At 42.2% G+C, this 17266-nt stretch overlaps 1 protein-coding gene across 1 annotated transcript in view; it reads left to right on the forward strand.

The window, feature by feature from the left end:
* LOC124261550 (zinc finger FYVE domain-containing protein 26-like) overlaps positions 1-17266 on the forward strand; it is a 62679-nt gene that overhangs the window by 3873 nt on the left and 41540 nt on the right. The window contains 11 exon segments of the mRNA XM_046695865.1: positions 147-235; positions 6045-6223; positions 6884-8275; positions 8906-9123; positions 9891-10822; positions 12108-12211; positions 12659-12758; positions 12949-13067; positions 13200-13319; positions 13941-14170; positions 15967-16091. Coding sequence (XP_046551821.1) covers positions 147-235; positions 6045-6223; positions 6884-8275; positions 8906-9123; positions 9891-10822; positions 12108-12211; positions 12659-12758; positions 12949-13067; positions 13200-13319; positions 13941-14170; positions 15967-16091 — 3608 coding nt within the window.

A 17266-nucleotide genomic window follows, 5' to 3' on the forward strand; every position in this document is an offset into this window, starting at 1 on the left:
TTGTACATGCTTCTCCATAAAAATCATCATTTTTTCATTTTTGTTTCGCAAAATTCATTTGCTTAAGATTGTTTGAATTTTTGTGGAATTCTGATTGTTGTTATGATATGTTGTAAAACTGTATCAACTTAATGTCTGTATTCCAGACGCCATGTCGGCATCCTGCTCTGGCTGCTGGTTGCCGCAAGTTGGCATATCAGATTGACCTTATTCAGTGGTGCCTTGATAGAACCAAGTAGGTGCCACTGTTAACCATTCTATGCACACTGTTGTGTGTGTTTCAGTGAGTGAGTATGGTTATATGCCGCTTTTAGCAATATTCCAGCAATATTACAGCAGAGGACGCCAGAAATGGGCTTCACACATTGTACCCACGTGGGGAATCGAACCCGGGTCTTCGAACATGATAAACGAACCCCTTACCCCTTGGCTACCCAACCAACCCGCGTTTGTTTCAAGTTGATCATGTTCAGGGATTAACATGCATTTTTCCTAATCTTGACTCATGCTACATTGCTTATCTCCCTTCTCCTTTCGACGGTTATGTGGAAACTTGAATCCCTAGTTCCCTGAAGAGAACGTAAAATCACTTACCCACGGGTTGCCTCCCTTTTCCCGCCAAATCAGTCCCATGTTATTTGAGCCATGCTCCTATCACTCTCTCCTTCATTGCCCAAGCGGACGGTCGGGAGGTTTCCTGGGTCCTGTTTGCGGCATATATCCTTTATTTCTTTTTCAGAAGAAGTCCTCCTTGGGGTACATATAATCATTAAAATGTCCATTATAAAACCTACGACAGTTGTAACAATATTTTAATAAAAATATTTACAAAACAAAAAACTACGTTTTTGTCTTGTGAGACCACCCCTACAGGGCCCCTGAGGGCCCCCTACAGGCAAGAGCATGTAACTCTAGCCGTCTACCTCGCACCTCACTTTTCATGCTGTCGTTCACCAGTGAAAGACGTGTGTGTGTTCATTCGAAGTTACAAACTTCGACCTACAATTATGTCAGAGAAAGAGTCAGCAACTGTATGGTATGGTTCTTTTTCTTCCGCACGGGTGGTAGATGGAATGTTTAGGTTGATTTTTTCATTCATAATTTGTTGTAACTTTGCCGGTCGGGTTCCCATTTCGGGCCATGTGGCAGGCAAGATGGCGGACCGCACAGCATGCATTCGTCCTTTGTTTGTGTGGCTAGCATTGCTTTCCTCAAGCTAGGATGTCTGTATATAATATGTTTATCATATCATAGGCTTGCCTTATCTTTTTCGCTGTCAGTGTTTTAATGGTAAGTCTAGGTTGGTAATTTAGCATGTACGTTGTATCTGCTGTATATTACACCGCTATATGTAAACACAGATTAGCTTGCGGTTTTTCCACTTGTTCATGTAGACATGTTGAGCTGGTTAAAATTGCTTTGGCTTTTTGGCAAATTTTATCGCCTGTGCATTTTCTTTTGCTGATTGCTTGTGTATATATTTGTATATTTGTTGCTGGACAACAGTTACCATTAGCCTGGTTCTGTTTGTTACTTTGAACTATTAAGAGTCGCCACGCTGATTTCTTGTTCTACACCAATTTCCTGCAGGTGAGGGGGGACATTTCTGCTAAGGACCCTCCCTCCAATAAACCAAAGAAGAAGAGTTCTTCTTCAGTGAGTGGTAGAGGCTAGGGGTAAGCGGGCCAAGGCGGCGGAAAACCCCCTTCTTCCCCTACCCCCTCTACTTCTGTACAATCATCTAAAAAATCTGCACCTATTACGTTGTCTGATTTGTCCTCTATCTTACAGCAACAGATGATGTCAGTTCGGTCACTTATCTCGGACGCGATGTCCGGTCTCTGGCAGGAGATCGGTGTCCTTCTGGGGATTAGTGGCAGTCCGGGGTCATCTGTCGGAGGCACCGCTTCCTCCCAGCAGCCTTTTCAGAGGAAAGGGAAGTTGGCCCCGGCTTCCCAGTAAGCTTTCCTCTAAAGCCCTTAGTGGTCCCAGCACAAGCAGTTGTTACACTGCTGACCGCCGGGATTCACTGCCTATTACCCGATATCCCTGTTGGTGGCCGACTTACTCTGTTCCTTTGGAAGTGGGTGAAAGTCGCTTCAAATCCCTGGGTCCTGTCCACACTCAGGGATGGCCAGTTGCCACAGTGAAAGTGAGGCCCTCCTCCTTTCTCCGGGATTCGTTGCACACCGGTGCCGAACTCTCAGGAGAAGGCAGATATACTCCATGCTGGGGCCAGTCGTTGCTGGACAAGGCAGCCATCGAGGTGGTTCCAATGGGCCAGGGAAATCAGGGGTTTTACTCCACATATTTCCTGGTTACCAAAAAGGACGGAGGGTTCAGACCCATTCTCAATCTCAGGGGTCTGAACGACATGATAAAGGTGCCGTCTTTCACCTCTATCAGTCGGGATTCCACACGAACAGTGATGGATACTCTCACCAAGTTGGGTTGGATTATCAACCTCAAGAAGTCAGAAGTGGTTCCGACACAGGATCTGGTTTTCTTGGGGGCGAGATTCAAGATGCAGCAAGGCATAGTCTCTCTGTCTCGAGACCACATATCCAAAGTCCAGAGGGTTGTTTTACAATTCCTCCAGTCCCCCAGGGCCTCAGCTCGGACATGGCTCCAGTTGCTAGGCAACATGGCGGTGACAGTGGACATAGTTTGGCGTGAGCGTATGAGGATGCGACCTGTTCAGCAAGTGCTGACGCAGCTGTGGTCTCACTCGGAGAGCTACGACAAGGTTCTAGTAACTCCGGAGTGGCTCATTCCTCACTTGAGGTGGTGGACCGACACCAGGAAACTATCCAGGGTTATCCCACTGGAGACCCCGGTGCCTGCCTCACAGGTTGGGGGAGGGGTGTGTGTTCTGGGAGACCTCACAGTTTCCAGGCCTTTGGTCCGAGAACGAGGCAACCCTGCACATCAATTGAGAGCAGTCCGTATTCAAACGCTTCCGGGAGAAGGTTCAGAGCCGTGTGGTTCGTCTAGAAATGGACAATCAATATAACCAATGACCTACATCCTGAAGCAAGGCGGTACGGTGTCCCCGTCGCTCCTTCAGGAGGCGTGGCAGTTTCTACTTTGGTGCGATCAGTTCAACATTCGGGTCATGCCTGTTTATCTCCTGGGGGTAGACAACGTTCGTTCTCACGTCGTATTCTAGCCCCCCATGAGTGGTTACTCGACCGGGAGATTTCGGGATTATCTCCCAGTTGTTCAGGTCATTCCAGGTGAGTCTGTTTGCCTCTGGGGTGACGAACCAGTTTTGCTCTCAGATCCCGGAGCGATCGCCTCCAATGCCTTCCCGCTCGATTGGATAGACAGGGTTCTGTGGGCCTTCCCACGATACCCCTGTTCTCCAGGGTCATCTCGCAGCTAGCCACCCAGCCAGCGTGAGTACTTGTGCTTCTTGCACCTCTGTGGTCGTCTCAGCGCTGGTTTCTGGTAATACTCGGGTCACTAGTTCAGCCTCCTGTACTATTACCCATGTGGCCGGACCTACTATCCCAGAACGGCGAGTGTACTTGTGTACTTTTCTATTTCTGTGTGGTTGTAATTGTTACTTTGAATGGATGGTTGTGTCACACAGAATACCACACCCGCCTCAAATATCTTTGGGAGTCTGTCTTATGCTTATATGTACCCCAAGGAGGACTTCTTCTGTAAAAGAATTATACAACCTGTAGAGGTTATGAATTCTTTGAAGAAAGTCCTCCTTGGGGTACGGCCACCTGCCTCCCCTCGCTCTGTCTAATTCATTCAGCCCTGAAGATTGTAAGGGTGGTCTCACAAGACAAAAACATAGGTTTTTGTATATATATTATATATTATCATAATGATGTAATTATTCATGGAATTTACGGCTAATTTTTGAGATTTTTCACATTGTTTGCTACTTGGTAGTATGTAAACAATGCAGGCTACGCATTTCAGTGGCAGATCCACACCCTGTGACGGGGAAGTTCAAGAGTCGCTTCATTCCGCTATCACCCGCCATGACTATTGAAGCCTCCCGAACTACGATATCATTTTGGATCAGAGCTGTCATCCTACGAGCCTACAAAGCAGCAGGGCTGGATCCGCCAAGATCCTCCCACCCTCACGAAGTTAGAGCCTTAGCCTCGACACTCGCTCTACATGGGAATTGCTCATTATCATCCATCATGGAAGGCTGTTTTTGGAAGTCGGACACAGTATTCGCCAACCATTATCTTCGCGACATCGCGACAGAAGAAGTATCCAGTATCCACCAGTTGTGGCCTCTTGTAGTAGCACAACAACTCACGCTACCAGCCAGATGATAAGAAACTCACCTTTATCACATTGACTTGTTGATGCCAGGCCAGCAGAGAGTCCATGTTCCACTGTCTTATTACATAAGTCCGCGCATGAGTGATCTAAGACTCAGTTTTGGTAATAGTCCTTACCAACACATAATGGTCGTTCCAGATAACTATACATCGAGGCGTACTAGTTTATCTAAATCCACGAAATCTATAGATTTACTTCTTTTATTAACTTAAGAGAAGGTGGTCCCCAGAATTTTGGACGCAGGAAGAAGCCGCAAGAAGGGGGTATATGATCAGAGAATGCTATATTGATTGATCAGTCACAGTGAATCCTGTTAGGTGGCTGACCCACCACCTATTCTGTCAGATTCTGTAAGCAATATAGCATGAGTCAGGATAAGGAAAAATATGTAATTTTCTGATAAAATTGATATTTTATACTTAACCTGACTCATGATTTGAAGGGCCGTCCCTTCTAATCACTGCAGGCTTCACTGTAGGCCTTAGTGTTTGGCTAATTCAGGAGAAAGTGATAAGAGCATGGCTCAGGTCATGTGGGACCGATTTGGTGGGAAAGGGGAGGCAACCTATTGGTGAGTGATTTTACGTTCTCTTCAGGGAACTAGGGATTCAAGTTTCCACATAACCGTCGAAAGGAGAAGGGAGATAAGCAAAATAGCATGAGTCAGGATAAGTATAAAATATCAATTTTATCAGAAAAATTACAAGTCTATAGAGAGCTGAACAATATTTGACATTAGCTGGTGACTTCAGTGCAAATGTACTCAATTACAGATAGTTGTCACATACTGTAAACGTTTTATATATTTCGCGAGGTTTTATTTTTGCGCTTTTCGCGCAAAACGTTTTAGTAGCAAGAAAAACGTTTTATATTATATACCATCTTTAATAAACCTGTCATTCATTCAGTCTAGCCATTTCGCCCTGAGTTGTTACCATAACACATCAAGTTTGAAGACAGAAATCTACGGGAATCTTAAAATGACGACTGATAGTAGCATAAAGAATCATACTTAACTGTCGCTGTAATGTATTTCCCAAAACATAATTAAATAATGAGCTAAATCCCATCGCCGAATTAGCGAAAACAGCAATGTGTATTGTGGCCGCCATGGAAATTGGTCACATGACAGATGGTTTGATACAAAACAGATTACCATGAAACGACTCGGAAAGAAATAATACAACAGTATTTTATTTATTCATTAAGATTTTATTTACCAGTACATCATGAAGCTTAATAGTCACTTAACACTCAATCATCTCATTCACAACAACCCGGCTTGTTTGAAATCACAAAGAGCTTCATATACAGTAGAAGTTAATTCGTCAGATCGTCAGAATTCGGAACATAAGACTGATGTGTTTTTAATCTCTTCCGTGAGTAAACGGATTACTGTGTACTAGTATATCGCACAGATAGGGATTTCCTGTGAGTATGCAATAAACGCCGCCTGACAGGTTAAGCCACTCTGTTTGTTTTCACTGCTATTAGTGGCGGCCAAAGAGACAGCTGGCAGTTCCGGCAATTACTGATTGCGCGAATAATTGACCGCGCGATGTAGTCTAAACTGTCAATTCCGCGAAAATTGCACCACGCGAAAATAAGTACGTTTACAGTAGCTAGAACATTTCTGAATGTGGCATTAAACAACAAACAACCCCCAATCCCTACCCAAACCATGAAATTACACTTTCGACCTATGTATAAGCTACATGTGTTGACAGACCTCTTCTGGAGTCAAGTGGCGTCGGTGTGACTAACCAAGAGCGAGCGACCCATCTTCTACAGGGCCTGGAGGCTCACTCAGTGTTGTTTGTCCTGCACCAGTCCACAACGCTTGCCTCCCTTGACCAGCAGGAGGTGCTCCAGCTATTGCAGAACACAGCAAAAAGGCAGGACCCAGGTCAGTCAGGGCTGGAGATACCCTATAACCTGGCAACTTGCATCTGGGGGGAAATCAACTTCTTTTGATTTCTCTGAGATTTTATGTATTTATGTATAAGATGGGATCAAAATGAAACCTTTTCTCCTGATTCATCTTATCGGGCTCTAGAGTGGGCAAAGACAATGATAAAAGTTGAATCTATGGAGACACCATGATGATGAATTGTGTTGAAAAAATTTGATGTACCATCCGTATTGACTGAAAGTTCTCCCTTGTCTATTGTAGATTTTAAATAACTCTTAAATGTGATACCTGTAAAGATTTAGGTTAGAATTGGCCTTCAGTAGCCCATGCTGGTCTTTAGAGGTGACTAACGGGATCGGGTAGTCAGACCTATTGACTTGGATGACACTTTTCATTGTATCATCATGATGTTGATCACTGGATTGTCTGATCAAGACTCAATTATTTACAGACCGCCGCCATATAGCTGGAATATTGCTGAGTGGCATTAAAACAACAAACAAAACATGCAGTAAATGTGATTACGTTGCCATGGTTGCATCGAAAGACTTTTGAGGTGTGCTTCCTCACACTCTTGATGATCTCAATCATACACTTTGTACCACCTATCTTGAATCTGTGACAATGACTACAGTAACCTTCTATGTTCTTCAGAGTCCAGTAAGAAGCAGAAAAGTGTACGTTTCAACATTGCTGGACATGACCAGAGTGGAGAGAGTGAAGCAGACGATGGAGCAGACATCAGTATTGAGCAGCAGCAAGATCTCTCTATTTATCGCAGTTTTTGTGCTATCAGAAACATAATGGATGCCATTGCCTTCTGTTCTGAAAATGCAGATCTTGAATTAATGAATCCTATCTGTGTGAGGAAAGCTCCTCGACCCCGGAGTCTGTCGAAATCCTTCACATGTGAAGTAAGTGTCAGCAGCAGTGAGGGCGAAGACAGCAGCAGCCAGTACACCCAAAACATCAGCCGATCTGTCTCGGGAAACTTCATCAGGTGTACATCTGGGAATTACAGCCAATCCACAGTAGGGAACAGCGGTCAGGTTATTGACAAGGACAGCTTTCAGGATCTGTATGATCAGTCAGTGACTCAGAAACTGATGGACACGCAGAACCATCTAAAGAAGCTACATCCACTAACATACAGGGTTGAAGTGCTGGAGGATATATTTTCTTTACTGTTTGCCACACATCGGGATGTCCAAGAATCTTCCAACACAACCGACTTTGATAGTGATGAAGGACATGAGGATGGGAGCAAGAGGAACAGCCAGGAGAATATGTCCCTCAACACTTCACTCATTTCAGAGGAGGATACATCACCTCTGGCCCAGAAGACTGATTTCTACTCGAGCCAGCCACCTTCACTCAGTAGTCAAAGTGTCCCTGCGAGGGGATCAGGTTATGATGAACCATTCCGGGAAGATCCCCCTGCACAGGTATCTCAATCTGTCCACAAGAAAGTACGAGTTCCTCAGGATCAGTTGGCTGAGGAGGTCAGGAAGTCGGCGTCTGCTCTACTGAACTCAGACAACACCAAGAAGATGAATAACTCGGCTGGAAATAGAGCTCATGTGGCTGGACAGGGAATAGATAAATGTGCTGTGTTTAAGCTGGGATTTCTAGCAAATGAGTACCTTGTACGCGATCTTCTTGCAATGCTGAAGGAGTCCCTTCTTGATATCAATGCAGTTAGGTATAAACTGACTGGACAGAAGTCAGATTTGGGTAAAAAGTCAGAACTGAAGGCAAGCACAGACACACTGCATGTTACTCATGCTATGGAGGAGGCTCTGACACAGGTTGTCAAGTCAAGTGTTGTTCCAGAAACATTACAGAAGAGGCTGACCAGACTCACTCAGTATATACATGAGGCTCAGTGGCGCTTCCAGCTGGTGTCACATGACCAGTTGCCAAAGCAACCAGGTCAGGTTCTTCAGAGACCAGTGTTTGTTCCTGGAGATGATAACTTTGATGTATATAGGTCAGATGGATGGCTGAAGGGAAGATCCAGAAGTCCAAACAAGGACAGGAGATCAGGTACTGGCACTGAGACAGATGTTCTCATGATGAGGGTTTGCACAGGTCAGAGAAAGTGAGGATATTCAAGATCAAATACTTATTCAGCACTTTGAAAACAGTCGGAAAATGGATTATTTGCGAAAGTCAGGGAGTTTAGGGCTTTACATATATGAATGTTTGTATTAACTCCAGTATATGCGTTACTTTGTGTCTTCTGATTTGCAAATATTGACATCTGTGGATCAAGAAAATGGATACTGATCAGGGGTGGAAATAACTTTAAAATTGCTAGTGTACTCCGGTACAGTGGCACATGTAAAATCACTTGCCCTGATAATTTTTCCGCTATAACGGCCCATTTTCTTGGTGATTTTTTAAATAAACAACATAACTAACATTGGAATTTCAACTGGACACCGGTACAGCGTGATATATAGAGAATCTCACCTGCTGATTGAAAGTGTCTCTTTGGCAATATTTAGAGGCTCACAATATTTGGCAATCTTTGGATGGCATATCAAACAACTTTTAGTCTGTTCTCTGCAACTAATACATTATCAGCATTCAGCAGAATCTGAATTAAGTGATCTGATCAATTTTGTACTTTCAAAAAGGTATCATAAGTGACAAAATGCATTTCTTTTGAAGCATCCCCATCCCCATCGCTGAATGGAGAGAATGACCCATGTGATATTGAAGTCCGTCGTAGGCGAACCTCCGGTGTGTCTAGGACTAGTTTTAGCACTCAGAGTGGGCTGGTGCAAGCAAGTCTGGAGATAATTCCACTGATGCTGTCAACTCCAGACACCCTCCTGACGATGAGTTTATCAAAGGGAAACTTTGCACAGGCAGCCCAAGTCATCAAGGTGAATTTTTTAAATGTTTGTCTACGATGGAAACAATGAATCTTATCTGTTGTTTGAAGAACAGACAAATAGACTAAAGTATGTAATAGATATGTCTACCAGACAACTGGGAGAAGGTGTCACTAGGGATTGTAACCAGTCCGAATTTGACCGGATGAAGTGGATGCCATGCACAAAGGTTGTGCAAAAGATAGCTTGGTTTATTTAATGTTAAAATGTGCAGCTAGAGTAAATGTATATTTGGGTTATATTGGCTCAGGATTTTGTTCAGGTAACAGAGCAGGATAATGTTCTAATCTTCCTATATATACTGAAGGAACCAATTAAGGGAACACCACTTCATGGCAGTGTTCCTTTATTTATTCTCAGATTTCCTCCCACAGCACTATTCAAAGCTGGTGATGAATACTGGAAAATATTAAAGGAACGCTTGAATTTTCCTGTGTATCTTCTTTAGTTTCTCTCAGTACATTATGAACACTAATGATGTAAACATGACATAGAACCAAGTTTTGTTTCGCCTCATGTTACACATATTTTCTCTTTCATGAAACTTGCCACCAATGCATAATATAGTTTAAAAAAGTCATGGCTATGAATAATGTAATGTCTACTGATTCGATTTACGAAAAAAGTGCTTTCTTATGCAAACATTCTTTCACTTTGTTGCATTCAGTTAAAACAGAGGAAGGTTAGAGTGATATGGAACTTCTGATCTTTTAGTATCTCCTGAGGTCATAGCAGAATTGATGCCTCTCTAATTCCAGTTGTTCAAGCTTGAGAAGTCAGAAGCAGCAGAAGAGGTGTCATTTTCAGAGGCATATCACAAAGCTGCTAACAAAGTGGCAACCCTAGAGAGTTCAACAAGGGAGAGATCTGGTGCTTCATCTAACCTAGGTAGACCAAGCATGAAGGCCTTGGCTAAAGTGGCAGCTGCTGGAGTTGCATCAGCCTCGCTTTCAAATGTGACAGATGAGCTGTTGTCCAGCCTAATCATCCCAAGTTTGCCAAAGCCAAAGGCAACCTCAAACATGCCAAATGACATTATGAGATTATTCACTGAACTCGATGTCAGTACAGCAATACTTCTAGACCTTGTGTGTACCTCATGTAGGACATGGGACTTGTGCAATAAACTCTTTGATATTATCAAGACTAAAGTAACCATTGAAAATGAGGTGAGTGAAGACATTGGATGGCGGAACAGTACTGGTGTAAGTACCTCCAGTAGAAAGTCAAAGAGTGATGTAGGACTGAAAGGGGCATTAACATTCCTTAAACAGATGGAGAGATTGGTGCATGGTTTTGCAGATGATGCTAGTATTGGTAAAATATTCACGTCTGCTGGGCCAATGACATCAAAGCCAAGCATCGAGAGGCAGATGAGAACTGGAACATGTCCCCTTGTGGCAGAAAAAGTGAACACTTTTGTTAGTGCAGTTGAGGAAGTTAGACGATGGGTTGACAAAATTAACAGGGCCTTCGAAAATGTTGGCAGTGTGAATAGACGTGATAGTTTGCAGCTGCCTGAAACCTCACCCCCGGTGTCTCCAGTAGACTCATCACCCAAATTCAGGGACTCATCACCAAAGGTCAAGGATGCACCAAAGTCATCTCCAATCCACAGTGCCTACAAGCATTTTTGTGGAGCACTGGAAAGATGTGCCCCAAAAGGAGGTCTGGTGTACCTCCTCAAACGGTAAGATCTATTTCTATTGATATGTCAAAGATACAAGATCTCATTGTGTGGGTGGAGAACATCTTAAACTGCATCACTTTAGGTTTTCTTGCTATAATAAGCTGAAACGCTGATATACAGTGGAAGCTGTCTAAACCGGCACTCATCGTGACTGAAGTAATAACCCGGTTTAGACAGCGTGCTGGATTGTAGAGCTGACACGGTTACCTATGACAAGAACTGCGCTCATATTCTCTTTTATTCACTTAATAGCATAAACATGATAAATCAGCACATTTGAAAAAAAACAGACATTGTGGATTGTTTCTTCTCAATTGACGATTCGAGGGTGATTTGCTCAGCGACACTTTCTAAGTTCTCAATGTGGGACAGCAGGTGCTAGACAAAGCGAAGTGCTTCATTTCTTGTGCATATTTTGAGGAAGTCTCTCATTGTCCTGGAGTACAAGTATGCCCATACTGAACTAAAATTAAATAAATGTTTCCGGAAACCATGTAGTTACCTAACGTGTGATGGCTGCCACATGCTCATAATCCCTTGTTATTTCAACGCAGGATTAGTTGGTGACAATACACAACCGACTTACTCCCTCGCCACACGTCGGAATAGACGGCGGTGATTACTGTTTAAACACATATTCAGGCGGCTCATTTCATGCCCAGATCTGGAAATGACAGCTGCCAGATTGCAGAGCTTTTAAATGTTCATAAATGTACCTGCCACGGACGGGACAGAGATTTTATGCGGTGTTAACAAATTGCCAGATTGGACAGCTGCCTGTTTTGACAGCTTCCACTGTAACTGAATACTGTTCAAAGCAATCTTGAAACACAAATAGCTCAGGTGAACTGTGAGCAGCAATTTGGACCAAGAGATGGAAACTATCAGTTTGACTCGCATTTGAATCGGCTTGCTTTTTCCATGTTAAAATATGAGTGTTTTGATTGTCAAAGAATGAAAATCACCTTTTGAAATGGGGTCTGGTATTGAATGGATGACTGCATTCCTGGCATCTGACAAACAAACTTCCACAAAGCGACTGTTGCACATTGACTATTAAAACAGTTTTCCTCAAAGCAATAGAAGTGCTACGTCTGTTGTAAGTCTTATGTATGGGAATTGTGATCATCTTCGCTCCATGATTGCTATATGGAACAGGCCCTGGTACTTCAATGGAATACTTCGCAGACCTCTGATCTGTCTTTATTGTGGCTATGGAAGGGAACCTCATCCATTTTGGCTCCCTGTTTAATACAGTGTAGTTATTGGCTGTTTCCCCTTCCAGATATGGTGTGGAGTCGTCTCATGACAAAAGCTACCTTCATAGTCTGTACGAACATGTTCGGGAACTTGCAATACTTGTTGCAGAATGTGACGGCAGAACCAAAGGTGAGCATTGACAGTCAGTTTACTTCACTGATAAATGTTTTGAATCAATTTTGAATGTTAATATATAAAATGATGTGTATATATTATTCATTGTACAGGTGAGGTCACATGTGACCCAGTTATTTAATTTGTTGTGCAGAGTTGTGTCCCCTTGGTATGATGACTTTTAATCCCTGATTAGTCCTGATTATGATTGTGTGGTTGGCAACATGATCCATCTGCCAGTAGGATTCACTGTTCAACAACACATAAAATCTTCGGTCTTTCTTTCGACATCCATCCCGTAAACATTACAGGTTAGATCTGGTGTCCAGCCCATGCTTGTCATAAAAGGACGTCAAATGGGATTGGGTAGTCAGGCTCACTGATTTGTTTTGATGCATGTGTCATCAATCCCACTTGTGTTACTTCTGGTTGTAGAGCAGAAACATATCTTCCATTTTACAGAGACTGTGATCATACCCCAGAACTACTTCGAGATGTTGCAGGAAGGACCGGTCACCATCTTGGGAAGACTTATGTTTGCCAAACGAATGATTCCATCCAGGTAACATTTACCTTACAGTAGATTTTGTGTTTGAATTCTGTGTATGTGTGTGTAATTACTGATATTGCACTCTTGATTTACTTGTATTGTTAAAGGTTTGTGAGTACATTTTGCTGTGATATTGAGATGAAATACATTTTGTTTTCAATGACATATTCTGGTATATGGCACAAGTGCTTTTCTTTTCCAGATTGGAAAGTGTGGCACAAAAGTTGAGTCTCAACCTAACACACATCATAGTCCACAGCTGCTGCCCCCGAATCCCCAGCAAACACCTGCCACCATTGCTTGCCTTGCAACTGAATCAAGGTGAAGGTCATACCATCTTAGTTACCCACAATTCCATGTTGTTGTTTTTAGTCATAATGCAATTGATACTTTTAATTGGGTTTTCTTGTTGTACAGTAAGATGTATGATAGGTATGCACTACATATTTTCAGATTATGAAGTATTTGGACCAAGAATCATTTACAACTCTGGTCAGCCTCCACCATCATCTCCACCACATCCTGAAGAGATTGTACGCCATCTCTTGGATAAACTCGTGACTTTAATGAAAGGTGAAACACTTAGTGTAAATTTCAAGATGAAATTTATGTCTTTACAAAGAAAGGAAACTGATTCCAGTCTTTTTTTTTCATTGTATGACACAGCAGTGTGGATTGCAGTGTCAATTACAATGGTTAAAAATGCCCATCTGACCTGAGAATTGTGTTTGTAAACTTGTATGTTATATATTTATGTTGACATTTACTCCTGTACTATCTAACATTATGTTATTTGCATGACGTGTCTGTGGATTGAAATTGAATAAACATAACACCATTCTTTGGATAGGCCCTGTGGGAGCACATTACATTAATTCTAATTGTGGTTCCCAAACCATGGTGCACACAGCCATGGTAAACATGTTCACATTTACCTGGGTTCGTGAATCCTTCATTAGTAGCTTCAGGTGTTGTTGAAACCATCTGTAGGACTTCCCCTAAGGATTTTGGGGCAATGGAGTAGCCTTGTGGTTAAAGCATTCACTCCTCATGAGGAGTCCCAAGTTTGATTCCTTGCATTGGTACAATTTGTAAAGACCATTTCTAATGTCCCCCATTGTGATATTGCTGCCGTATTGCCATATTGGCATAAAACTCATTCACTCACTAAAAACGTTTCCTTCCTCTTTGAAGATACTGCTGCCAAGTCGAATGCACAGGGTATATTTGACACATCATGTGCCAAGCTTGCCATAAAATCAGAAGAGTACAGAGACTTGTTGACCTCTACCAGTGAGCTACAGGAGGTCGACCTCTCGCTGCTTCACACCAGACAGATGTCATTATGCTTCTATGCCAATCTCCAGAACCTCATGACCATACACCTGTTCCTGCACCAGATCTGGCAGAGGACTCTCAATCAGGTATGTTAGCTTCTGGTCACAAATAGCCTGTGTCTCTGCATCATAGGAGTGGAGCACGGTGGTGTAGTGGTTGGCATGCTGGCCTCTCACGCCAAAGGCCCAGGTTCAAATCCCGGTGGAGACCATGACCTGGGTCTCATACTGTGTTGTGTCCCTGGGCAAGGCACTTTGTCCACATTGCACTCAGTCCACCCAGCTGTTCAAAATGGGTACCTGAGAAGCAGATGTACTGACCTATACGTCGCAAAGCGTTTAGTAGCAGCCTTGAAAGTACAATTCCGTCAGGGTAATAATGTAACGCCAGAGAGCAGCATCGTGTTGGATTCTAGGTGCAAAAATTAGCATCATTATTATAGGAGTGATTCCATGACGGAAATGTTCCATAGTGATCCTTGCTTGTAAGAACTGGATACAAGGATCAGGCCCAAATTTTTCGAAAGAACTGTGTTTTCTAACGGAACTGTTCCAACTAATGTGACCAAACTCAGACTTATGTTTGTTTAATATCAATTTCAGAAATTGGGGCCAGGTGTCAAAATGATTTGGGTCTCAGTTGGGTAGCTATTGTTTCGAGAAAAGTGTTTGCTCACCATGCCAAAGACATGGCTTGATTCCACACATGCCAAAGGGCTTGATTGTGTGAACATAGGAACAATGTCACATTTCTACTGTCCCTTGGTGATATATTGTTGTAAGATTGCTAAAAGTGGCATAAAAGCATGCTCGGTAACTTGTAATGAAGAACCTGTTACAACTGTGGGACATTGTGCTCCAACATGAATCATTGTGCGTGTATATTTGTTGACACTATGCAAAATAATATTCACTCATTCGTTCACTCACTCCACCATACTTACCCTTTGTCAGGTGTGATATCTCCTGTCTGAGGAAACGTCAGCCATGGTATGCCTGCTGTATAGCTTATGTCAGTCATAATAATTTACACTTGGGTGCTGTTACCTTGGTTACACACATGAATTTAGCACTGGGATGAAACTGAAATATTTTGGCGATACTTATAATTGTTGTAGCATTGCTTTTTGGATTGAGGGAAGGTAATCTCGTTCCAGTGTCTACAGTCAACGGGAAATATATTTCACTGTCCAATCATTGTTTTATTGTTTATTATTGTATTAGAAATGATACTTTGCCAAGTGAATATGCACATGGTGTATGACATATCTTTAACCTGTCAGCCAATCAATACCCTTTCAAACTGATATCTCAGCTCCCTGGGGAGTATATAGCATAGGCAGGTTGTTTGGTACTCATATACTTTCAATTACATTCTACCTGGTACCCATTCACTTCTGGATTAGCAGAATCACATTTCCTACACTCTATTATTTAAATAAATACCACATTTTGTACATAATATAAACAGACTAAGCATCATTTTTATAAATTGAGAACTAATTTTAGTTGTGTTTAACATTAGTTAGTTACAGGGAAAGAAACCTTTCAAAATTTCCCACTAGACCACATGACCACTGAGTGGACAATAATTAGTGGTCCTGTCTGTACCTCACTGATCCAAAATAGATTTAGTTAACTATCACTACAAAATTTACTGGCCACCAGGACAACTGCAAACTTATAATTTAGTGGTCCTGATGAATATTTACTAGCCAGGGACCACAGGACCAGTGTAAATGTCGCACACTGATATATTTCAACTAAGATATACAGCCAGGTGTCAGGTCACGTTACGTCCGTCAGTTCATTATAACATAGTTTACTTTATGTTACCCTGTAAACCTATTGCAGCAACATGACATGAGAGGCTCTGTTTTCAGTCTGCCAGTGATGTAAGTGACGATACCACCCCCACCATTAATGACTTTGTCCTGGCGTCTACCATTGACAGCATTGTACATCTGGAACAGTTCACTTACAGGGTAGGACAGCTTGGAGTTGTCAGGTGAGCTCACTTGCATGTTCATGATGTTGCTTCCATTGCTAATCAAACTCAAGAATAGTTACCCTTGAATGAATGTGCTTGTCATTCTGCTTGTTTGTACATTGTCCATCAAGTCAGCGGGCCTGACCACCTAATCCTGTTATTCGCCTGTTGCGACAAGAGTGGGTTGTACAAGACCAATTCTAACTTGGATCTTCATGGGTTCTTAACACTCAGTGTTTAGCGTGCTAAATGTAGATATTTATTCAGATATCAGGAGTGATAATCTTTAATGAATCTTTAGTGTATATTTTATTCCGATATATTTTAGACTGTTTACAGTTTCATCAACACTACTTGCTTGCATTCAGCTTTACATTTGTGAACACTGCTTCACTTTGCAATTACTTGTTTTGAAGATTTTATTTGTCATCAGAGATAGTAATCATTTTAGGTAAAACACTGCAAAAGTGAAATCTTTTCAATTTTGATTAGAGTTAATTTTGATAAAATTCTGTCTTTTTGGCAAAAATATGACAACATATATTCAGCTCAGATAAAACCACAAAGGTCTTTTTAAATGTTTGCTACATTGTGTGAATAATTACCTGGCACTCATTGATAACAGTGCAAGGTATATAAAAAGTGAAAATGTGAAAATTTTATACTTCTGGCATCATAGTATAGATGCTTAGATGATGGTATTGTATAGAGATCCAGAAATATGACATGATTTAAACAGTGGGATTTAGCCAAACGTACAAAACTTTGAGCTAAGTCATTTTAAGAAATTGTTTTGATCGTTTCAATATTTGTAAACTGAATTGCACTCCCAAATCCGAGTGTCTCAAGAATAACACACAATATTATAAAGTGAATGGTTCTTGTAAGTGTTACATGTCAGTTTCTCCAGCCCTCAAAGAAAAGGCCCAGTTGTCTGTACAAATCTTGGCATACAAGCAGCCTGTGCAATGCTGCTGTATAGAAGGATTGTATTTGCAGGAGCACATTTTCAAGATATAATTGTACTACACATGACCCAAGGGGTAATCATCGCTTCATCCAGCACCTTTAGGGACCGTTCATAATTCAGGACTGGGGGTGGTGGGTGTGTGTTTTTTGTGTGTGTGTTGTGGTGGTGGTGTGTGTGTGTGGGGATGATGGAGAAGCATATACAATGTGAATGACCCCCCCTA

Source organism: Haliotis rubra, unplaced genomic scaffold, assembly GCF_003918875.1.
Source record: "Haliotis rubra isolate DU_JTF1 unplaced genomic scaffold, ASM391887v1 Scf80, whole genome shotgun sequence".
Lineage (NCBI taxonomy): Eukaryota > Metazoa > Mollusca > Gastropoda > Lepetellida > Haliotidae > Haliotis > Haliotis rubra.